General features: G+C 41.9%; 2 protein-coding genes across 2 annotated transcripts in view; one reads left to right on the forward strand and one right to left on the reverse strand.

Moving 5' to 3' along the window:
* The window catches only part of THSD7B (thrombospondin type 1 domain containing 7B), a 512,613-nt gene that overhangs the window by 32,514 nt on the left and 455,870 nt on the right, over positions 1–24,229 (forward strand). The window lies entirely within an intron of this gene.
* On the reverse strand, positions 9,545–12,868 carry CXCR4 (C-X-C motif chemokine receptor 4). Its single transcript, XM_051810302.1, has 2 exons — positions 12,674–12,868; positions 9,545–11,142 (listed from the first exon to the last, which is right to left on the reverse strand). The coding sequence occupies exons 1-2, from the start codon at positions 12,710–12,712 to the stop codon at positions 10,081–10,083; spliced, it is 1,101 nt and encodes a 366-aa protein (XP_051666262.1). The 5' UTR covers positions 12,713–12,868; the 3' UTR covers positions 9,545–10,080.

A 24,229-nucleotide genomic window follows, 5' to 3' on the forward strand; every position in this document is an offset into this window, starting at 1 on the left:
TGTGACCTTTCCCTTATCTTGATAAAAATACTACATTTTGTATCTAGCTGAGAAAAAGAAAATAACATTGTATGAGCAACAGGCTCTGCTTTCTGGAGAATGGTGGGCAAAAGGATTTGTTGTTATATAGTGGAATAACAAGCAGCTGGAGAAGGAAGTTTTAGCAGGACACCAACTCAAAAGTACAGCCATGGAGATAAATGAAGTTGAAGTTTTCCTATCAAAATATGAGATTGTGACCCAAAGTATAATCAGTTGGGTTTGTGTGTGTGTGCCTGTGTGCTTGCATGTATGAATGAAGAAGACAAACACCCTTCCAGAAGAATGTTCTTAGCTGAGGCCTTGCCTACAAAATTTGCACCAGGGAAAGAAAATCTAGGTAGTTGTACTGGTGTAGTTTTCTGTAATATTGGCAGAATCTCAGAAATGGCTTAAGAGAAGAGAGAATAATTAACCTTTAGACTGTGAAATCCTTAAACTGTGAAAGACATCCGCTAAAAAGTTAAGGAAGCATAAAGTGGAACCTTGTGCATTCAGAGACAAAAGGGATCCATTCATACACTCACTCTTGTGTTCTTTGTGTAAGCATCATCCTCATCTCTGGGGAAGCAAAGACTTAGAAGAATACAAATGCTATATTCATGTTTATCTAATTAATTTATAGAGAGATTCCTAACTCAGCAGACAGTTTTTGTATATCAAAGTCAAAGGTCCTAACATATGTCAGCCTTCTTACACAGATGTTATACATTTGATATCTAATAAATAATTAAACATTGGGCTCAGCAAAGCTACACAGAATATAGATTTGGCCCACTTAATATCTGGAAAGCTACTTATTTTTGACAAACAAAAAATAATTTAGATACCACAATGATTTTAATATGGCAAAGCGAGGTTGTTCACAAGATGTGCTTTGGAGGATATGTCTATTTATGTTAATTCAGTGCCAAATCAGACTGGCATATTGAATACATTACCATTTTCCACTTCATGCCCACTGACATGTAAATCTTGTATTATTAGCTTTTTACTTCTGGTGGTTTTATCAATTGACTCTTTTAGATGGAAGAAGATCTTCAAAAAAATGCTAGAACAGCATAAGCTTTGCAGTTACACCATCTTCTCAGCTACTTAAAATTAGAAGTGAAGCCATCGTGTCCTGTGTATGAAGATACCTGCACTTCATAAACAAGAGTGTGGCTGAAGTATGGCTACAACAACATATGGGAACTACTTTCTCATCCTTTCCAAGTCATAAACAGCCCACTGTTTCTTTTCCATAAAACCTGACTATCTATTGTAATGTAATGGAACAAATACAAAGCATCTGGAAAGAAAATAATTATAATTAAATTAGTGTTTCCAATTAGAGAAAATGGTGAACCTTTCCCTTGATTTAGAGTTATAATAATCATTTGTAATCTGATTTAAAAGGGGCTTATGGTTGCATTCATAAAACTGGCAGACATTAGGACTGACATGACCTCTTAGGTATCTAAAGAAATTATAGGCCTACAGAGGTAAGAATATATCATTAAGTCCTGAGCTGACAGCATTTTTTTATTTGTACTGACCTTTGGTTGGATTAGGTCCAGTCATCAGAAAATAATTCCATTTCAAGCAGCTGAGAGTTATGATGAGGTTTTGCTGATTCAGGATTCAGTGTAGCTCTGCCCGAAGGGCTCCTGAGGATCAGCTGTCCGCTCGCTTATGGACACTGGGAACAGCCCGAGACTCTGTGGCTGTTCCTGCTGGTTTAGAGCGGGATTTACCGGGTACCAGCATCGCCTGCAGCTCCGCTTTTGCCGTGGGGCAGGGGTCTGTCCTGCTCTAGACTCTGACACCTGGATGTACAGGACAGTTACGTTTCTACAAAGGAGACGGACACTTTAATCTAAACACCGGCCTTAAAAAGCTTTTGTCCGTTCGCAGCAGATCTGACACCCCGATATCTGTTGCTGCTCCCCTACAGAACCGCCTCAGATTTGATGGTGCCAATGACCAACGTAGATCTGCCGGGCTCCAGCAGAAGTGAAAACAAAGCACTTCTCGGCTTTGTCCGAGGACAGCCTTACTCCTATAGGTGCTTAACGCACACTTAATCCTACACAAAACATTGACGAGCAGGAGGAGGAGCCCTCTCGCAAAAACAATGTCCCTTGTCAGGGGACATCGGTGCAAAAGCTCGGGTTTCCTCGCAGTCTGAGAGCTCGCTCTCTCTTGGGAGGCGCTTAATCGCCGTGCTGTTGTATTTGATGGGGTGCTTTTGTCCTGTGAGTCCTTTTGAAAATGTCTAACTTTGCATAAATAAATATTCACCACGTCGGAGAGAGACTAATTGTACAGCCCGGTGGTCAGGACAGTCGGGATGGATGAAGGGCCAGGTAATCACAGCTGCTTCTCTGGCTGCATCGGTGACAGTACCTCGGTTAATGCCCACCGCTGGGGGCTCAGGCAGTGTCACCTCAGCACTTCAACACCCTCTTCCAGTTCAGGTTCATTTTCCTCGCAGGACACGGCTTGGAGAGGGTATCATGGGCCCCACTGGCTGGCAACTGAAAGAGTACACGTGAACTGTGTGGTGCTAAGAACAGGGGATTTTAAAATGGGTTACTTTTAGGCACTGAAAGTATTCTAACAAGATACAAAAATCTTTGTTGTGATTTTTAATTGTCACTGGAACTGGTGAATGAATGAACAGGATCTATTTCAAGCACCTGGGCAGCCGAGTGGTTCTTGAATATCCCAGACAAAGGATCTTGTATCCTTCATCTGTCGCAGCTTTTAATACAGAGTCCCCACGAAGTGCTTGACGCGGGGGCAAAGTTTCTTAGTGTTCCCTCCATGTTAGCGTGTAGTAAGAAGCAAGAGTGAGTGGATTCAAGGATTTGTGGCTCTGTTGACTGTTTATTCTCTGGGCTGAGGTGTGGTTAGACTGTTGGACTGGTGAATACACAACACTGAATATTCATGCAGTTGCCAGGCTCTCCCCTTCCTTGCAGAATATTAGGAGAGCCATGTAGTTCCTATAGCTCCATACATTCAGATTATGCAGTCAGAGCATATTTAGTTTGGCTTCAACATAACTGGGCCGACTACATATCTTCAATGAAACTAAGTTTGCATTTGCTAAGCAGATTTCATATTGTGAGGCAATTTCTTCTTTCCTTAGTTGATAGGCTGAGTATATGAAGAGAACCACAGCATATTACTTACACTAAATGGTTTGCTTTTTCTAGTGATTGTTAAATAGAAGACTTACTCTGTACTTTTCGAGCACCTTGCATTTCAAAATCGCACAAACATCCACCACATTCCAAAAGTCCTGTGGACTCGATCTGTGAATGTGGAGTCGCAGTGTGCCTTAACAAGTAGCTACATTGAATCTAATGAGCATGATTAATCAGGAACATGATTAATCAGCTATTGCAGATCTCTTTAGTTTAAAATGTTTATTCCAGGCCTCTTTCTTGAGCTTTGTTTCAGGGAAAAGTCCTCTGCAGGACCATGATCACATAGTTAACAGGTAATGATGTTTTAGTTTAAAATGGTTATTCCAGGCCTCTTTCTTGAGCTTTGTTTCAGGGAAAAGTCGTCTGCAGGACCATGATCACATAGTTAACAGGTAATGATGTTTTATTTAAGGAGCAGTCAGGGCTTCCCTTAAAGAGGGACATCTGTTCTCTCCATTCTCTCACCTTTTCAACCTCTTGCCCCTACCTGAGAACTCGTTTGTTTGTTTAACAGTTTGGCTGTTTACTTAGGGAAGTTTTGACAAGACAGCTAAACCGGTCTGACAACTTGCTGCTCCCAGAGCCGGGGTCCCATTTCTTTGCTCCCCCCACAGCTCCCAAGTGCGTGAATCCGCCCTGACTCTTGCAGTTGCTCTGATTTTTGACGTCTTGGTGAGCCAGTTCAGTTCACTATGCTGGCTGAGATCCATTCTCGTCCTTTTGTTGGTTCGTTTTCTGTGGGATTCACAAATAGAGGAGTCAAACTAAGAGCTCATTGCTGCTGAAAGAAAGAGGGGAAAAAACCCTCCTACTTTTCTTTCTTTGCTTTGCCATGTGTCTGACTGCTTTTATTTTATCTGGGATGTAGTCAGCCCTTTTTCTGAGCTAACTTCATTAAAATGGTATAAAATACATTAAGAAAAAAGATACTCTGTCTATTTAGTCAATTAAGTCTGTTCAAAAGAAAGTGTGACTGATTCCATAGATAATGCACAGCAGGGGACAGGTCCAGAGGACTTGGAATAAGAGAGTATTGAAGATATCAAATGAAAGGATTAGAACAGGGAGGGAGGAAAGGAAGGAGGGAGACTGGGAATCTTCCCCACAGAGGAAGTTAGATTGCTTCAAATTCCTGTGGAACTCCGATCTTCAGGAGCTGAACTGGTTTGCCAAGGAATCATATAAGCAGCAGAGGCTGAGGGTGTGCAAGGGTAAGAGTAAAGGAGAGAGGGAGGGGGCTGTGAGCTGTGAAACTCTCCACTTTTGTCCTGTTGATCAGCTCAGTGCCTTGTGTGGGTGCATTATTAGAGCAGGATTGCTCTGTTCAGGGATCACCCCAATGGAGCTGGGGAGAAGAGAGCCGTGCCCTTGTACAATAATGCCTTCTTCCCTTTCCTTCTTGTGGGACTCCTCTTATCAATGCATTCCTGTACTGAGTTCCAACAGTGAACTGCATGAGATGTAGTTCCTCTTCCAAAGAGCAGCAATAATAGCTCTCAGGCTTGCAATCAACCTCATGTTGACAAGACATTGCTGTCCCATTAAAACACCTCTATAAAACCATCAGAATTATTCTCTTGCTTCCCACAGATTTTAGAGATGGAGTTGATCTGTGGAAACTGAAGTCCCAGTTTCATCTTCTGGTATCAAGCATGTCAGCATTTCTCTTTTTGGTGAACTCATGTAGACAGGCTTGGCAGAATGGGTGTTTTTAAAGGTATTTTAAATATATATTTAAAAGAGTAATTGTAAGAAGGGTGACAAGGAGTTGTGAAAGGAAAGTTAAGAAAAGGTGTTGTACTTGAACTTTTTGGGTTTATTTTGTGCTATATCTCTTGAGGAGTGTGATGCTCACCTTTGGCAAGGGACAGCTTAGGATTATCCTCAGTGGTAATTATTGGTGTCTGGTCTTGGTTTAGCCTTTCAAAGGGCCTCAGTACTGAGAGCAAATCCATGGGTAGCTCGTGTTCCTGGAGCTGTGGTGGCATCAGTGGTGACAGACAAGCAGGAGAGGGGCCTCCTCAGCCTCCTTATCCATCCCCTCTCTGGGAGATCTGCCCCATTACCATTTTGCTGAAAATTTATTTCTCTTGTGTTCAGCAGAACAATTCCACCTGCTCCAGACTGAAAGATTTAGTTTTTTGTGCACCTCTGACTGCAACCAAAATCAGAGCAACTCGTAATCTTCATTCATAATTGATTGGGGCTGTAAGGTTGTACACCTAATTCTTTAGGTACCCTGCTGTCTCTGCCTTCAGTGGGAGTTTGTCACCGAAGCCATCTGTCCCTTCAAGAAAATAGTCATTTTAATCAATACCTGCTACATCTGTAATGAATCCTGACTCCTCTGAAGTCAGTAGTAGCTGTGCTGGAGCCTGGGTCACTTGTATCAACACCTAAAAATGATGCTTATAATCTACATCATTATGTATATGTAGATGTATTTATGTTAAAATATATATAAACAAGCAAACATAAAATATGTTTATAATGAAGTTCTATTAAAATATGCTTTCAAACCCAATAAACATAGCATTGTTTAATTGTATGTCCTGTTAGAACTGGAATGATGGGAAGATAGTGACAGAATTGATGTGACAGCAAATTCTCTTTAAACTTCATCCTGATAAAGATTAAATATTTTCAGAGAAAATTAAAAGAATGGCAGAAAAGTTGTTGCCTAAAGAGACAGGATTTTAAGAAATCTGTGCCTTCTTTATAAGCAATAATCCCAGTGCTCATGTAATTTCAATTGACACGTGATTTATGGCTGTGAAAAAGAGTCTGTACAGCTCTTTCAAAACATAAAGTGAGGGAGTGGCATCCTTTGAGCAAAAACCTCTGGGGCTCTATCTGCTTAAGTGTTTCCTAAGTTTCAGCACTATGAGAATATGAGAATACTCCATTGTTAGGGGATTTTGGAGGCATGCCTGGATCAAGGAAGTACTTCCTCGTCATGCTGTTTCCTTTCCCAAACAATGTGAAAAATGGCCTTTTCAACCAAACATCTCGAGGTGGTCACTTTGTACATTGTCCAGCTAGAGCACAGCCATGGTAAGATAAACCATTCACTGGTATGAATGGCTCCATGTTATTGCTGCCACTTCCTTTTTATTTTCATGGTGATTTTGTTTTGATTTATGGATATGCAGAGAAGTTCAAGCCCCTGTATAATGATTGTGTCATAGAACTGGCCAGGGAAAATCCCCCAAGTGACTCCCCCTTGCTCTCTGCCCTCAGCACACAGGAGCTCTCTCACCTTCACCACAGCACTCAGCTTCCCACGTGCTCCTCTAGCGTGGGCTTGGTGCAGCCTGGTCACACAGAGTGAAAATGCACCAGCAGACAGTGGATTACAGGGGAATTTTGCCCCAGTGCTTTAAGTGTTCTGACTCTACTTCCAAACAGCATTTCAGAGGAAGCAAAAGCAAGTTCACATATATGTTCTGTTCCTGGTTTAGCTCCACATGATCCAAAGGATTTCTAACTAATCTTAAGCACACAAAATGTGTGCATTAGAGTATTGGATGAATATCCACGTTTTGGTCCAGCACTGCTGTTGGCACACTGCAAGATACTTAGTGCCTGAATTGCATGGAAAGAGTCTTTAAATCCATTATAAATCTTTGAGATTACCACATAAAATTTTAAACTGTTTTTTAGCCAATACTCAGTGGTGCTCACATTTGTTTTCTGCTCTGTATCTTGAGTTGCATATTTAAAATTACTTGGACACAGCTATTATTTTATGACCTCAAGAAAATGCTGAGCCCATGCATTGTGTATATCTTGAAGAATGTCATGAATATTCTGTATGCTAGTGAGGAACAGTTTGGAAAAAAACTTGGAAAGTCCCTTTGAAAACTTTGGCAAGTTCTTGGTGTGTGTGGACTTGTCCAATACATAAATTACAAAATTAGGTCCATTCACCTTTGACACTGAATTTACATTTTGAGAAATGCATTTACTGGGACCACTTTTGCTTCAGAAAGATGTAAAATAGTCACAGCCTCAACAAAAACCAGCTTAATGGTGATTTTGTTCTGAAAGGGAGCAAATGAATGTTTTTTACCAACATGGAATATTTGGAATAGCTCAGTGGCTTTGAGAGAAATTTGTCTGATTTTCTCTGACTTACTCAGAGGTAAAAGGACAGAACTGGTTTCATAATTTCTTACTATGTTTCCTTGTGACCACATTCAATTTGCAAATATTTGATCTGTGAACAGTACCAATATATGTTATATTTATAGATATATAAAGTTATTCAGAAATAAATACACGTGGCTTTTGACTAATTTTTCTTCCTGGAGCAAAACCCCAAGGAACTTACATCTCCTTTTCAGGACAGTCTTCTGTCCATAGTTTCACTAATTCTCCTGAGAACAATGGCAGTTTTATGAAAATCATTCTCTGGGGCATGGGTTGAGTATTTTTAATTTTGCTCATTTGTTTTCTACAGAAATTCTTTCTGTTGTTTGTTTAGTGTCCTTTCAGTGGTCTTTGGCAGTAACATGACTGCTGAGTTTATTCTGTCTTGCACCCTCTTTCCTGTTAACTTTGCTCCAGGGGAACAGTTGTTTGACTGAGGCATAATGGGAATAATCTGAGTTAATGCTGGGGGCTCTAAACATTTCCTCAGCAAATAAGCAGCAGTGTGTTGATAGCCTGTAAGTATTTTATAAGTGCAATTAAATCACAGTGATTGATTGGGTTGGGGTGAAAATCAGAATCATTTAGAACAACAAATTCTTCACGGGGCAAACCCTCACTAAATTAAGAAAACACACAAAGGTACAACAAAAATAAACAATTTAAGGAGTTCTGCTCTTATACCACGTTTTCCTCATTTCTCAGCTCTGTTTAAGAGGAACAACTTGATCAAAGTGAGACCTTTTGTTTCTTGAAAATACATCTTTCCTGTTGTTAATTTATGTTGAGTGAAAATATGCACTAGTTGACTGATCTAAAAGTTTAGTTGCTAAAAGTGGGAGGAAATCTGCTTCCTTTTCATTTTATCTCACGTTTCTCTCCCTGTGCCTGGCTCCAGGTTACAGGATCTTGCACTTTCGTAGTGCTTGTTGGACTCCTCATTGAGCTCATTCAATTCTCTTAATTGCTGAAACCCTATTTTTCTACCAGGTTAGCTTTGTGCTGGTTCAGCAAACTGAGGCAGCTCAACGTAGAATCAGGTGACTCCTACTGTCATTGAAAGGGAAAGAGTGCAGGATGCAGCCAAGGCTGCAGCCTCCTGCCTGGAGAGGAGGGAAGCTGAAAACAGAAAGGTCTTGTATTTATGAAAATATCTAAAATAAAGCATGGAATTTAATGTATAGTTTAGCATAGTGGTACTTGCTCCACAAAGTCACCAGGGTGCTGTGCCTGTGAAAAATTTGGATAATACCACTGCAATATCCGTGTTGCCCATTTGAGTTCTGTGTGACTAGCAGACATTGGTTTTTTGCTCTTTTTGACTTCCAAACTGTTATATATATATATATACACATATATAAGTAACAGTTGTGTTTGTCCTTTTAACGTAGGAAAAAATACTCTCAGTGGCTCTGGCCTCTTGGGAATCCATTACTTTGGAATACATTCTACTAACATGAAGACATGACAAGACAATTAAGTTTTCAACACTAATTATGGGAAATTCTGTAGCCTGGCTGATCCCTACTAAAAATATTTTTAAGAACTGGTACACATTCTATATTTTTTAAAAGGATGTTAAGATTGTAATGTTACCTTAAGTAAATCTGGATGTAGGCAGGATAGGGAAAGACCCATAAAGGAAAACAACTTACCTTCCACAGAGCAGATACACCAATAACTTTGTTTCTAGTCCAAATAGCAAAATGGCTTCAATCCAACTATGTTTGATTACCATTAACATGTGAAACTAATCTTAGCAGCACAGCAAAAGGCAGAAGAAATGTAGGATTGACTTTATATACATGGTATAAAGGTGAGGCACTTGCAGCAATCCGAGTTTGATTCCTGAGGCTGTGAACTTTAGCAATTGCTTAAATAGATTGTTTTTCATTTGTAGAGATTTTGCCCTCAAGAAGTTCTTTAAGTGAGAGTTTAAGTAATTCTAAACATAATGTTAACTGGAGGAAATGTATTCTGGTGAAAAAAACATATGACTTAGAACTCACAGGTGTCAACTGAATTATCAGGCTGTACTGAAACTCATTTTCCTGCTTTTCATGAGCCATGCAATTTCCAAAGAAATGATTGTGTATTGAGAATTGTAAATAAAAGCGTTGAGAAAAACATTTCACCAGAAGTGAAAATACCACTCAAAATAACTTTTTTTTCCAAATACTTTTATTTTATCTTGAACAGAAAATTTTGCAAACCATCAATTACTGAGAATGGGGGGCAAACCCTAGCATGTAACAGAGGAGGCTTTGGTTATAAGTGCCATTTCTACAGCGGAGTTAAGCTATTGTAAACCAAACATCTTGTAGTAAGGTAAAAATATCCAGCCAAGTTTTTAAGAATAACAGCAACACTGAAAACATTTACATATGAACAACGGAGAAATATTTTCTAAACTTTTAACAGTCACTTTGCTACAATCCAAAGGGTTTAGTTCACGGATCTATACACACAGACAGACACTAAAGCTCTTGTGAACTAACCACTTGTCCACAGGACCTGCCTAGACAGTTTGTCATCAATGCAAAAGGTTTTTTTATATAAATAAGTCAATTAAACTTCACGGAGACTAAAAGAAATAATATAAAATCCCAACTGTAAATAAAATCTGTACATTATGGTCAGTCTGTTGCGCAACTTTAAAGTGTCTGTGTATAAAAGGACGGCAAGAGCAGTGTTAGCTGGAATGGAAACTTGAAGACTCGGACTCTGTAGAAACAGAAGAATGTCCCCCACGTTTGCTTTTTGAGAGGATCTTGAGGCTGGATCCTCTGCTAACTGATGTCAAGGCATTCTGAGCTGATGTTTTGAATTTGGCACCCAGGAAGGCATACAGGATGGGATTCAGGCAGCAGTGGAAGAACGCCAGGGCTTCCGTAATGGAGATCCATTTGTGCACTATGGTCTCCAAGCTGCAGCGATGTCGGATGACTCCCAGCAGGATGAAGGTGTCGATGCTGATGCCAATGTAATATGGCAGCCAGCAGGCAAAGAAGGCGAGGATGAGGATCACCGTGGTCTTCAAGGCTTTGCGCTTCTGGTGGCCCTTGGAGTGTGACAGCTTGGATATGATGATACAGTAGCAAGTCAGAATGATGAGACCGGGCAAGACCAGCCCTACCAGGATGTGCTGAAACCTGAAGGAGATCAGCCACTTGTCGCTAGGGTACATGCGATCACACAGGTACTTCCCCTCCACTTCCGTGGTGCTGGCGAAGATGATGTCGGGCACCGTGAGGAGCACAGCTGGCAGCCACACGCCCACGTACACCACCTTCTCAGCCAGCAGCTTCCGCGGGCGCTGGCTGTTGGTGGCGTGGACTATGGCCAGGTAACGGTCGAGACTTATGAAGGCCAAGATCAGGACGCTGCTGTAGAGGTTGACTGTGTAAATGACGTGAACCGCCTTGCACAGGACATTCCCAAAGTACCAGCTTATGGCCGCATCCACGGACCAGAACGGCAAGGTGATGACGAAAAGGAGGTCGGCCACAGAGAGGTGCAGCCTGTACTTATCAGTCATGCTTCTTTGTTTCTTCTGGTAGCCCATAACAATAATAACCAATCCATTGCCGATTATTCCCGTTAGGAAGATGATGGAGTAGATGGTTGGCAAGAAGATCCTGTTGAAATCGGCATTCTCGTGCTGGAAGCACGGCTCTCCATAGTCTCCATAGTCACCGGAACCAACCTCATCCGTGCCATTATCAGAAAATTCGATGAATAACCCAGATGACAGCTAAAACAAAATAAAAACAAAGAAATTAGATATTAGCCCCTCTGCAAAAACTTACTCTGTGTGGCAGTGCGTGTGGAGGACAGTGTGTGGAGAACGGTCCCCACCGTCACAAATGGGCAAACCTTTTGAAAACCAGGTGGGAAAATACAATGTTCAAGTATATATATAAAATACACAGCAAATAAGAACACGTTAAAAAACTTCCTTTGTCTTTCTCTGAGGACTAAGGTCTTACTAAGGGGCAAGGGAATGGCTGCTCCCAGAAATCTCGCTGGTTCTGGACCCCTCAGTGCTTTGATCAGATACACACCACAAATGGGAGAGCCTAGAAGGGCTGAATGCAAGAGGTTTGTCCACACAGAACATGACCTATCACATTTAACTCTTACAATAGAGAGCTATAAAAAAAAATCACTTGGAAATGCTGCTGCTCCATAGTGCCTTCTCATTAAGGGGATGAGGTCAAGGAGAAATAGAGAAGGTACCCTCGGCTGATGTAATAAAGGATAAATAATAGCAAGAATTCCCTGCTGAGAAGCAAATGACAGCTCCACACACACAGACAAGAAAAAAAACCCCAAAGCCCATAAAGAAGAGAAAGAGCGAGGTGACCTTAATCAGGGGAACTCAAACCCCATGGAGGGTCACCACGTTCCCTCCCTTTGTTCCCCACCCTCTGCGGTCGCGGGGCAGGGGGTGAGCGCGGCGGGCTCACCAGACGGATCCACTGAGCACAGCGGTGGAAAAAGGAAGCGAAATTCTGGGGAGGGCATGAAAGCGCATCAGGAAACCACCAACGGTTTTGGCCACCGCGCCGAAAAGCAACGCTGGCGGGCGAGTGCCATCTGGCTCTGTGCAATTCCTCAGCTCCTCAGATTTTCCTCGTCATGCCCCGTGTCCCGCGGACCCCCGACCCCCGCGCAGGGCGCGCCCACGGGTCCCGCAGCGCTTCGCACGCAGAGGCACCGGCCCCGCGCGGGCATTGACCGAGGACCTAAAGTTGGAACTTGCCGGAGATCGCCGCTTCGCTCCTAACTGCTCTCAAAACCCCGTGTCAGAGGGGCTGCCTCCGAAACATGGGGACACCGCCGCGTTCGGGCGGCGGGGGCCGGGCCGGGAGGTCCGGGCGCTGCCGCGCTCCCGGTGCCGCCGGCAGCCCGCGGACAGGACGGGCACCGGGTCAAAGGGATGCCCTTCCCTGGAGTCACATCGCTCCAGACTTCCTCGCCTGTTCACCCCCTCATCGTTCCCGTGGCTGAATGCTCTGCCGGCGTTTTCCAGCCCGCAAAAGCGCCACATGTCACTTGACCCGCCGGCCGGGCAGCAGAGCCCGCGGGCAGGAGAAGGTCCGGCCGTGGCCGCAGCGGTGCCAAGGTCCGAAGCGCTGCGGGCAGAGGCAGCAGCTGCGGGGGCTCAGGGTCGAGCCCCGCTCGCCTGCGCCCCGCAGACCCCTCCGTTGTCCCGACCCCGCCACCCGCAGCCTCCGCCGAGGGCAGCTTTGTTTGCAAACAGCGCGCACATGGGCACTTACATCCAGGCTGTCGAGGCTGCTGTCCATGCTCTGAGCCATCGGGCGGCTCCGGGCTCTCGGGCTGTTGCCGCCGCGCCTCTCGCAGTGACACCACTCGCCGCTGCTCCAAACACGCCCCGGCTCTTCTGGCGGGACGCGGCTCTTATAAGTTGCGGGGCTGCCCCCCCGCCCCCGGGGCAGCCCCGTCTGGCTCCTCCCCGGCGGGTGCCGCCCGGACTTCGGGCGGGCGCCTCGGGCCGCTCTTTGTCTGCGCCCCGGGCATGGGAACTGCACTTGCCCGGCGCGCCCGCGGGGGCCACGCACCTCGCGGGGACATTTGCCACCCTCTGATTGATGTGTTCATACAAGTGGGCTTTTGAATTTCCCCTCCAGAGCATTCTTTGAAGTGTGTTGTCGGGCCCCGGGTTGCCATGGGTACTCCAGGCGGGCTCCCGGGGAAGTCACTAGTCCAGGAATAGTGGTGGAGGAGGAAGAGGAGTGTAAAAATAGGCAACTCTGTCCTCAAAGTTGTCGCTTCCCCGCGCTGAAGGGAGAGTGTACTGAGAGAGGCAGGAAGAAAGGGATGGTCCCTAGTGAGGGATCTGAGGGATCAGAGTTCTGCAAACCTTTGAGGGGTTCTGCGAGGTGAGTGGTCTGCAGGTTGCCTACTGAACTCTGGCACCTGTGGTTTTGGGTGAGAAGTCTGATGATGATCTGTTTCCGGTAGTTGGATGATGTAGAAACAACGACAATAACAACCACAAGATAAAAACCGTGAAATTAAATCAGCACTCATATAGAATTAAAATAGCGGTCATATAACATAGGTTTGCAAGGGAAAACTACCAAATATAAAAAAAAACAAACCAGAATAATTGCTTTGCCTTTCTCTGGAGTCTCAATACTGTTGATATTCATTCAGGTAAATTAATTTGCAGAAAAGATTTTGTTTACAGAATCGCAGAATCTATTAGGTTGGAAAAGACCTCTGGGATCATCAAATCCAACCTAAGCCCTGACACAACCATGTCAAACACACCACGGCACCCACCTCCAGTCTTTTCTTAAACACTTCCAGGGACGGTGACTTCACTACCTCCCAGGGCAGCCCATTCCAATTCCTAATCACCCTTTCTGTGAAGAGCTTCTTCCTGATGTCCAACTGAAACCTCCCCTGGCACAACTTAAAATTGTGTCCTCTTGTCTTGTCGCTGGTTTCCTGGGAGAAAAACCCAGCTCTCACCTGGCTACACCCTCCTGTGGTTGTAGAGAGTGATGAGGTCTCCCCTGAGCCTTCTCTTCTCCGGGCTAAACAACCCCAGCTCCCTCAGCCGCTCCTTATAAGAGGGGAACCCCAAGAGCGAAACTATTAGAATAGTGTTTGTGTCCCCTCAGTTTCACAACTCACACCACAGTGAGTAACTCTATTGGGAATTATTGATTCAGCTGTTCAGATTTGCTCTTTACAGTTGGAATTTGGAGTGGAAAGAAGACTAAGGAAGAGAGCATTCTTTGTATGATAACAACATGCTCAAATTACCCCGGTAGCCTCAAGGGATGAAAAATGTGAAAGTTTGACAAAAGTTTCATTATTAAATGTCCCTATTGCCAGTCTACGTGCTCCCAGTTAGTTAAAACACCAGTTTTAGATGCAAATCTTATTTCCAGGTATTTAACAAGAATTACTGTCTTACACTTCCCCTAAAGCTTTAGAACTCTTTCTCACGCACTACAGTGAGTATGAGTTTGGTTATGATTAATAACCAAATAACGGTTATCTTTAAAAACATGGTGTGTAAGGTATGACCTATAATGCCATTGTGTACTTTAACTACATTTTAATTCAATAGTAATTAGTATTTTGCTAGTAGGTCTGGAAAATCACATACAAGTTGCATTAAAAGGAAACTAATTTTCTAAATAAGTTGGGAAATACCAGTCTTCAGAAAACTCAGGATCTACTCTGAGTTTATACCCTGAAATATTTGAAAGGGATACCATACTAGAATTCTACAGAAATAAAAAATCTTCTCCTGAATCCCCCTTTTCAGATACTAACCCTAACCTTACAATACCATAAATCTACTCTGCCAAACTTCTTTAAAAACAAGTGGGACCAAAGTATAATTATTGGTATTTGTTCCTTATTTTCCATAGAACCTTTGATACATTCACTGCTTTTTGGACACAAAAATAGGAAAGCACATGCTCCAAGTAATCAAAGAATGTGCAGCACAACATTAGGTGGCCAGGCAGATAAACGAGCAAATGAGAGATTTTTATGTACAGATGAGTAGGATCATGTCTAAATAGTTTTCTCTCACTCTTTCCCTTGTGGAGGATGCCCAGCTCACGGCACCAGCAGGTGCTGGGCAGTTCTCAGCAGGGAGATGCTGCTGCAAAGGCTCTCCAGCCCACTGGGCCTGCAAGCCTGGGAACAAGGTTTCACAAAGATGTATATTGAACAGGTGCTAAAACATTGCTCAGGGCAGTATAGAGATGTATAGAGGAGGTGAACTTGCACCTTGCCAGAAATTCATGTGGGTGAGAGATGTATTTTTATGCAGAAATATTCCCATCTACCTGCGCAAGGCAGGACATTAAAATATGCTTGTGGTGCTGATGGCTTGTGGCAATGGTGCAGATGAGCAGAAGATATCTCTGCACATGAACTCTGGAGCTATTGGACAAGTCTGGGAGTTGGCTGGTTTTGGGGTGGACAGCAGGGACCCTGACATGTGGGGCAGGGATGCACAGTGCAGTTGTGCCCCAGTAGGCAAGTGTTCTCACTGCTCCATTTTACTGTGCAGATGGACCCGTAACAGCAGAGATTATTATGTAAAAATTAGTTAAGTTAATTAATGGGATATGGAACTGTCACTCAGTTATTTGTGTTCATAGATAACGTAAGAAATTGGGAACTGTGGAGTGATCTGCTTCCCCGAATTAGCCCTGAAGGCCATAGTTCTGAGTGCTGGGAAATTTGGGGATTGATACCCTATCCAATGAGATGTCACTGAAAGGTGTTTGGATGAAGGTCCTCTAAAACTGTCATTCACACTGCTACTTTGCTATCTGTAATCTCTTTTGTTTCCTCTATCAGAAAATCCATGTGAAAACTTCCTTTGCTGCACAGAGGACCATCGGGGCAAGTTAATGATTTCCAAAGTGATAAAAGAAGGGAGCTGTTTCTGCAGAGCATGTAATTCAGAGTCAGCCACAAATCTTCTTAAGACAGAGCTAGCAAATAGCAATTTCCAAGCTTATGTTTTGCATGACATGTTTTTCTGGTCACAGAATTACTGTGAAAATCAGACCTTTCTCAACCCATGTAGTACATATTTTTGTTACTGAAAACCCGCCCTCGGAGAGTCAAAATCCTGCATGTTCTTACACTGTTGTGCTGACAGTACAATTCCTCAGTTGTGAATTATTAACTTTCTTTTTTTGTCTTCTAAAAAGAGACATAAGTGCTTGTCATGCAAGAGCAAAATAGTTTCTAACAAACCTTTCTAATGGGAAAAATACCCTTTCGATTCAGCATCCACAGATGCAGGAAAAACAAATTGCATTTTATTTAACTATGTTGAATGATTTACTTAATCTGAAGGCTTCACAAGTGCCCTTAACAAAGTAAACTTCTAGCTAATAAAAGTCTGATGAGACCATTACCTGTGGGCAATACCTAACACAAAGGGGATATTATCCCTGGTTTATGTAATAGATGAATGCTAACATGTATTAATTACAACGATGTATTAATAAATTGTTCCTTACTTTTTAGCATTAATGGAGCTCTACTTTCAGGACACATCACAAAAATACAGCAATAGGGCTGAAAATACTGTACTATATAGTAGGGAGTGAATAAGCTTCAACTATTCACTGATTTTCTCTTTGCATGCCAATTCCTGTACTGAAAGGCTTCTGAAAGAAGGGAGAGCATCTTCTGAAAAACATAACAGAAAATGTGCTCAGGGGTTGCAAGGAATCAGCTCTGAGCAGTGGATTTTTCTGTCCTAAGAAGTATTCCAGTGCTGTGGACTTGCCCCTGGATGAAAAGTGGTTTCCTGATAAAGCTCAAACTTTTATTACAATACACTGGATTGACTTAATGGCTCTCCCAGTGGCCTGAAGTTGTATACACAGAGAGGAAAAGGATACACTCTCCCTTTCCCATCTGATCTTTCTGTTGAAAGTGGGAGAGGTATCAATCTTACGCCTGTTCCAAGGGTTACAAGCGCTTCGCTGGAGTTGGGTTTCACTTAATGGCTTTCTTTGCTCTTGGTTCTCAGAGCTGCCTTTCTCCATTTCTTTCTGCCTGGGCTGCAGTGAAACAAGCCAACCAACTGTTACCCTGATCCTAGAAGGAAAGTGTCTGCCCAATTTATGGGCAGGGAGCCACCTAAACTTACAGATTTGAAAGCAGAAAGACAGAATAAAACCTGCAAAGGAGCAGGACATATCTTTCAATTGGTAGCATGTTACATCACCACAGAAATAAGTCCCCTTATGAAAGGAATGACACTTGAATATCAGAACAAAATTAAAGGAAAAACCTTACATCAGTATAAGACAATAAAAGTGTTTTCGTCACTGGCATAAAAACACCCAGGTTTCTTGATGGTTCCTTGCTTTTAACAAGGAGAATTTATTTTGTTTCCTTTAAGTATTGCCACGAGGCCAATAGGTCTAAAGTCAGCACAGAAAAGTCAGCACAAAAAAAGAAGTGCTGTCCTCTAAAAAGAATCCTAGTGACTCTTGTGTTTTAATCCCACCTCCATCTGTGGCCTGCAGCAAATCACTTAACCCTCTGACTGTGTGCACCCAACTGTAAAATGGGGATAACAATACCTACTTACCTACCTCAGAGGAGAGTTGTAGGGATTAATTGGTTGATGTTTGCAAGGCACTTTGAAGACAGAAAGTGCTTATTTTAGAGCCTGTTGAAATTATTGGTGACACTGATCAGCTAAAAGTCAAAGGGGACCAAACTCATTAAGGTTCTGCTCTTCTTCCTCCATTTGGTTGTGTTTATGGGTTAGTGAATCTCACTGCATGAGGACAGTTTATTGTTTGTTTGGAAGCAGAGTAGACTAAAAAGATGCTTTGAACAACTCGGTTAATCCTTTTAACAAACATGTCTTCATTTGCATATCACTGGAAGTTGAAGGTTTTATCTTTGGTGATTCTATAGCAGAACAGTTCTGGAGACAGCTTTGAAATGTGGGCATTTTTTTCCAGAATTGCAGTCAGATCATAATTATGAAAACTAAGCTAAACCTACGTAATTATATCTCAAGTATAAGTTTCCTATAACCAGGTAGCATTCAGATAGATTTCTGTTTAACTATGAGATGTGTTTCTTATTATGTTATTTTATGCTGTAAAATTCCATTAGTAACTTGCTCTAGTTCAGTTTAGATTAAAAAGGAAGGGATTTGCTTCTGGGACCCGTGCTAAGGGCATGCTGTGCTCCTCTCTTAAGAGTACATGGATAAATTAGAAAACCTAGTTCAGATATTCATGAATACATGAATATTGGCACAATCTCATGATTTCTTAGTAGATAGCTTTAGAAATACAGTTACATCTGGGATTGCACGTTGCTGCTCCTACCAGTGTAAACAGGCCTCAGGTGCCTGGAGACTAATAGTCTGAACAGGGTGACCTGGTCTGGCTTTGAATCCAGAGGTTCCTTCCAACCTGAATTATTCTATGACTCAAAATAGGTCCATCAGTCCCTGTTCCCCCAGCACTGCTACCAGCAGTGCCCAGGGCTATCTGGATCAGGACACATCCCATACATTTGTGTACATTAAGCCCATTTGCTCTTCCCAATGGAAATGGCATTTTGATGTCATGTTTCCGCCCTGACAGTTTTTGATCAATCTTTTGTTGAGATGCTGTCTGTAGAACCATGTGCTTGAGATGTAGCAAAGTATTCTAGAATGTGCCATTGTTTGTCATTTCACACATTTCTTCTACTTCCTTTCTCTGGATGCTGTAGTAGGTATTGATTTTTCACACGTTGTGAGCTTCTGAGCTTGTTGAAATAAGTCACTTACCTCATTTGCCCACTTGTCTAAAAAGTGGCACTGAAAGCAGAGTAGGAGCAACCACTCTTCCTGTTTAGCTCAGTTTAGCAGTCTGAAGCTCAAATGTTTGAGTTTTATTGCATCAGCTTTGAAGTAAAGTCTGTGCATGTGGGTGCTGAATGTCAGCTCGGATACTTCAGAACCTGCATGCCAGGGATTGCTCCTGTCTCTGCTTCCTCTCAAAACTGGTGATGGGATCTGTGGTTCAGCAAGTAGGGAGGTCTCCCAGAGTCAGTGATGAGCATTGCTAGTGTTTCTTTCCTTTGGATCTCTCCTTCACTTCGGGATTCCAAATATTTTTTTTACTGCTGGAAACCAGGTTTGCTGTATGCCATTGAAATATATGCAGGAGTAAGACTGGCTTTACATTTTTGAGTCAGTGCTTCCTATTTAGGTAATGTATTTGGTAGCATTTACTTGATAACAGTCCATCCCTCTGATGTCTGTTGAAATCATGACCAAACATTTCTAAAACAACCAAAATATCTCTATTAGATGTTGCCAAACTTTTGGTCCTACTGTCAAACCCTCTATGTACAGAACTTGCTGAAATACCCTGAGTAAACACACATACACATTCTGCTACATCCATTTATTTATAGCCAAATACAAGGATGTAAATGGAGATCTCTGTAGGAATATTTATGGCAGGTCCATTCCTTTCTCTGTTCATTAATTACCAGTGAAATGAGCATGATATCACATGCTCATTATTTTAAGCTGGTTTGTTGTGAATAGTGATATTTACTCTTGCTGTTTTGAAAATTTGGTAGGCAGGATTTGTGGCCTAATCTTTGCAAATAATCCCTGAGGTCACACAGTAGGATTTCTTCTCAGTCATTAGGTGACCAACCTCTATGAAAGCAAGAGAACTGCTTGAAGAAATTATTGAGATGTTGAACCTCTCTTTCTGGTTTAATGGGAAGGTAAATCCTATTTTCAGGGTATCTCTTGCTGCATAAAGAGCCATATGGTACAAAGAGCTGATCTCTTACAACTGAACTTGCTAAACTTTCATCTTACTGGTTCAAATTAGTTTTTTGGAAGTTGAACAGGCAACTTTGGGCAAGCTTTGTGCTGAACCAGGCATCCTCTGCATAATTTCCAAGATGGCTTAATGAAAGACTTCCCAAACTTCATGCTGTGTGCTCCGGCTGGTTTGACAGAAAAGTGGCAGCACGTGGTGCCTGATCCAGGTCACATCCACACAGCTGGCAATTCAGCAACAATCTGATCTGAGGAACTGTGGAGCCCTCACCTCTGCAAGAGAAGGGGAGGCAGAGTCCTGAAGGAGCGTAAAGAATAGAAGAGGAGCATCCTAGAAAATAAAGGGCATTAAAAATCTCTTCCTACCTTTTCCTTTTGCACAAGAAGGAGAACTTGCATTTGGCTTGTACATGGACCTTAAGGTGCTATAGGTTTGTTCCTCCCTGCCAGGGTGAGCAGAAGTCACCATCTGAGCTCAGTTCAGCTTGCTTTTTTTCACTCTCCCTCCAGATGATTGCACAGAGCAGAGAAGCCTCTAGAAATGTAGTTGTCATGAGTATACTTGGTCATGTGTGCACAGTTGTTCACGCTTCGCTATACCTGGTTATGCACCAGCATATTTTTAAAACAACCTTCCCCTAACGTAAATATTTAGCAGTGATGGTTCTAGTTTAGCTTAATTTACACTTCAAACTTTTTCCATTTAAATCTGTAGTCTACAGTCCTGTTCCTTCATTCATAAACTCAGTGCAACTGAACATGGGAAGGCAGAATTTAGCCTTTAAATACTCACTCTATAAATTAATTTGCTCTTCTGGAAATTTGCCATTATTTTAGGTAAATGGTTCAATATTTTTGAGGTTATTTTTCAGTAGGGAGTGAATATTGTGAAAAACATACAAGAGGGGAATTCTAAAAATACTCCTGGGTTACAGTCTGTGTTCAGGACGGTCTGTACCAAATTATATTCTATCTTTTTTTTTTTCTTTTTAACATATAAAAACAGGAAGAAGCCTTGCTGCTTCTGAGGACCCTGATAAATGTTTCTACCTGGCTTCTTCTAGAAAGATCTCTTCATGTGCCAAGCAGGGGTCACTGTAACCATGGATACTTATACTCCATTTTCCCCGTGGGTTTCTGTGAAAAACTTGGTGTGATGCCCAGCTTAAACCACACTTTGTGTTAGGTAATCATAGGCTCAGTCTTTTCTTGGGTACTGTGGTTTTAAGTTTTCAACGGTTGCTCTGTGGTTTGAAAGCCGTGTTTTTAATTCCCTCTTCTCTTCTAAGCAAAGAACATGTTAAAGCAAAGTTGCTTGATAACATTTATTCCACCAAAATTAAGTCTTTTGGGAAAGATTGATTGTTGTGTGGTTTAAAACTGAAACCAAACTAAGTAACCACTTTAGTCTGGCATCACATTCAATGCATAATATCTGACATTTTACTGCATTTGGAAAGAGACTGTTCCATTCCTTGGATTTGTCAAAATGCACTTAGGAATTAAGACTTGATCTGTTTTCAACGTGTATCTTACAACTCAGTCGCAAAAGGGTTTCTAAATGCATTTTAGTAAAAAGTGGAATATTTATTTTCCATGAAGTAGGCTGTGAACCCTCCTCTGCTGCTTTGATATAGATCTACCAAGGATCTAAGTCTGGTTGAAGGAGTGGTGCAACTCAGCTGAGGGGAGAAACTAATTATAGATTTTTCTCACCTTTCAAAAACATTGGAGGTGTTGAACAAGCAGACAGAGACGAAGGAAGATACCCCATATGAGTGAGCATGAATGAGCATATGGAAATAGAAACTGCTCTGAGGGATGTGGAAGCAAAGCTCAAGAAGATCAGAAGAACCATATCAGCTCCATCAAATACTGAAAGGACTGTTAAGCCTTGAAACAGTCATTTTTAAAAATCTGTCAAAATCAGGAAAAAGTTAGGTGACTATTGAGTAGCAAATGCACAGCCTACATCTAAAAAGAATAACTTGGGCTTGTATTGCTTTAGTTGTCTTATTAGCATACAAAGCTTCAGAACAACCTCTGGTGTGAAGAGTATTTAAAAGTGTGGGAGTAAATAGAAAATAGAGCAAAAAGGAAGTTGAATTTATAAAGGTATACATTGTTGGAGGACTACATATTAGCTTTCATTGATAATTAATTTTCTAGGCAAATGAATTACAGTAAGTTCCACTTGCCTAGACTTTAGTGAAACATTTCATATGATGCTCTTTAAGTGCTGATTATCTTAGTTCATTAACCTAGAGAATTAATAGCATGTATTTAATGTGAACAAGGACATTTATAAAGGAAAATTACGGTGCTGACACTGCAAGGGAACCAGTGGGCTGCAGGAAGGCAATCAGTGAACTCTTCATTAGTGGAACCACTTACACTCACTATTTTGCATTAGCTTTGGGACAAAAAGTAGTTAACTACTGACATTCACTGCTGGTGGAAAATGAGGTGTCACTGTTGAACTGAGGATACTCTCAGCCAGAAGTGAGAAGACACAAACATATGAGCCAGTTGCAGGATGAGTCTGAATTTCTTGCGTACAGCTGAGAGTGTGATGTCTTTGCTTGTTGAATGCATCGAGTATCACTAAGGGGAGAAAAAAGTACTGAAAGGACAAAGTACTATTGCTGCCAAACACAGCACTGGAAATTCATCTTCTGAAATATTTTTTACTAATCTTAACAAGAAAAACTGAATTCAAATGGGATGGGTGAACAGAAGGGTGATTGCGGTGAAGTGTAGAACAGAGAGCTGCTCCTGTGTGAAGAGACTGAAAGAGCTTCTTTTCCTTAGTTAACAAAAGGAATGCTGAAAGGGACAATGAAGCAGGATAGTAGACATCTGGGAAAGAAAAGAAATGCTGGGGCCAGTATTGGCACACAAATGGCTGGATGTAATATCATGGTGAATACACACTGTAAAAATATGACAAAATTGTTAACTGTCAGAGGAACAAGCTTTAGAAACACTTTCCCAATAAAAGAGGATTTTAACCAATTGTCTGCTTTGCCAGATTTGTTGGGATTGTTGACCCTGTTCAGTCCCATTATCTTAGGTTCTGATCTGAAGTTCTGTTCCTTTGATAGCTGCAATGTCTGTGAAAGTTGAAATATCACATATCTGATGATCACAGAATCTAAGCGTTTGTGTAACTTTCATCCTATGCATTTTTTGTTAAATTTGAAAGAGTTTTTATCTCTTTCTTTAGGGTTTCAGGAGCAATTTGAGTAGCAAGAGCAGTTTTATGTGAGATGGAAATAACTGCTGAGAGAGCACCCTTCTGGTTACTAAAGACGAAGTAGTATTGAATAGTTCATAAAATCCTGATCTTATGATCAAGAGAGAAGAAATTTTCAACCACAAATGTCAGATTTTAGTGTCCAACCTATGGCAGAGCTGGTGAGCAAATCTCTGTTCACCAACTGTACTGCTTCTGTCAAATATTTCTACCTTGAAAATATGGATCTTGGAGTAGCATATAAAATCAGTCACATACTGTGCTGTTGCTTATTACAAAAACTCGATCAAAAACATTAATTCAGTGGTTTCTGACTGATTGTGTAAGAACCACCATTGCAAAGAAAATACAGGAATGAACAGTCATAACCACTGTTAGCCTTTGAACAGAAGTCAAACAGAATTCAAATCTCATGAACAAAGAGACAGAAGGGCCTTTTCATCATCTGTCTTATTGCCAGTAGAAGGTGGTTTCCTCTAGGAAAGGTAGCAATCAAAGGCAAGAAGGGGCAAGTAAAAGCAAAATGTAAACATGCAGAGCCAGAATCTGGAGGTCGGGAGGAGGTCAGAGCCTGACATGGTAAAGGCAAAGTCTAATTGTGCTCTTAGACCTTGATTTTTAGGTTAGTACCCACTGAGGGAAAGGCTGCACTTTAAACACGTTGTGTTAGATATTGGGGAATACACACAGTCACAAGGCCATTGGAAAGGAGGTTTTGTTAAGTGTGGTAGTTTGGATGCTGCCAGAATATGCCTTTTAATATTAAATGCGCTGTGGGAATTGAATGTGTGTTTATGCCTGTTCTTATAAATTGGATGTACACAACGAAATAGAAGTAATGTAGTAAAAAACAACAGGTTGTCTCTACTTCAAGATAATGTCTGGTTGATTGCAGAGCACAACCTGTGCAGCTTCTTAAACCTCAGTCAGGGAGAGAAGGACAAGAAATGGCAGTGAGTGTTTGACTGGCCTCGTGCCCAGTCTTTGTTGTAAAGTCCCTGGAAAGGCTCTTAGTTCTGGGTAACAAAACACTGGTAAATCTGCCTGTGATTCTTTGTAATATTCATGACACAGAAACCACTTCCCATGCAGGTAAATTCCATCTCAGAGAGATAACTTGTGACCACAGAACAGAACTTAAAAGGCAGTAAACTTCATGGTAAAGGATGAAAGGGAAACATGCAAAAATAAGACTCTACATACAACGCTTGCATGTGTACAATCATCCCAGAACAG

This window comes from Manacus candei, unplaced genomic scaffold (assembly GCF_025592945.1).
Source record: "Manacus candei isolate 608988 ecotype Guabito, Panama unplaced genomic scaffold, ASM2559294v1 h1tg000077l, whole genome shotgun sequence".
Classification (NCBI taxonomy): Eukaryota; Metazoa; Chordata; class Aves; order Passeriformes; family Pipridae; genus Manacus; species Manacus candei.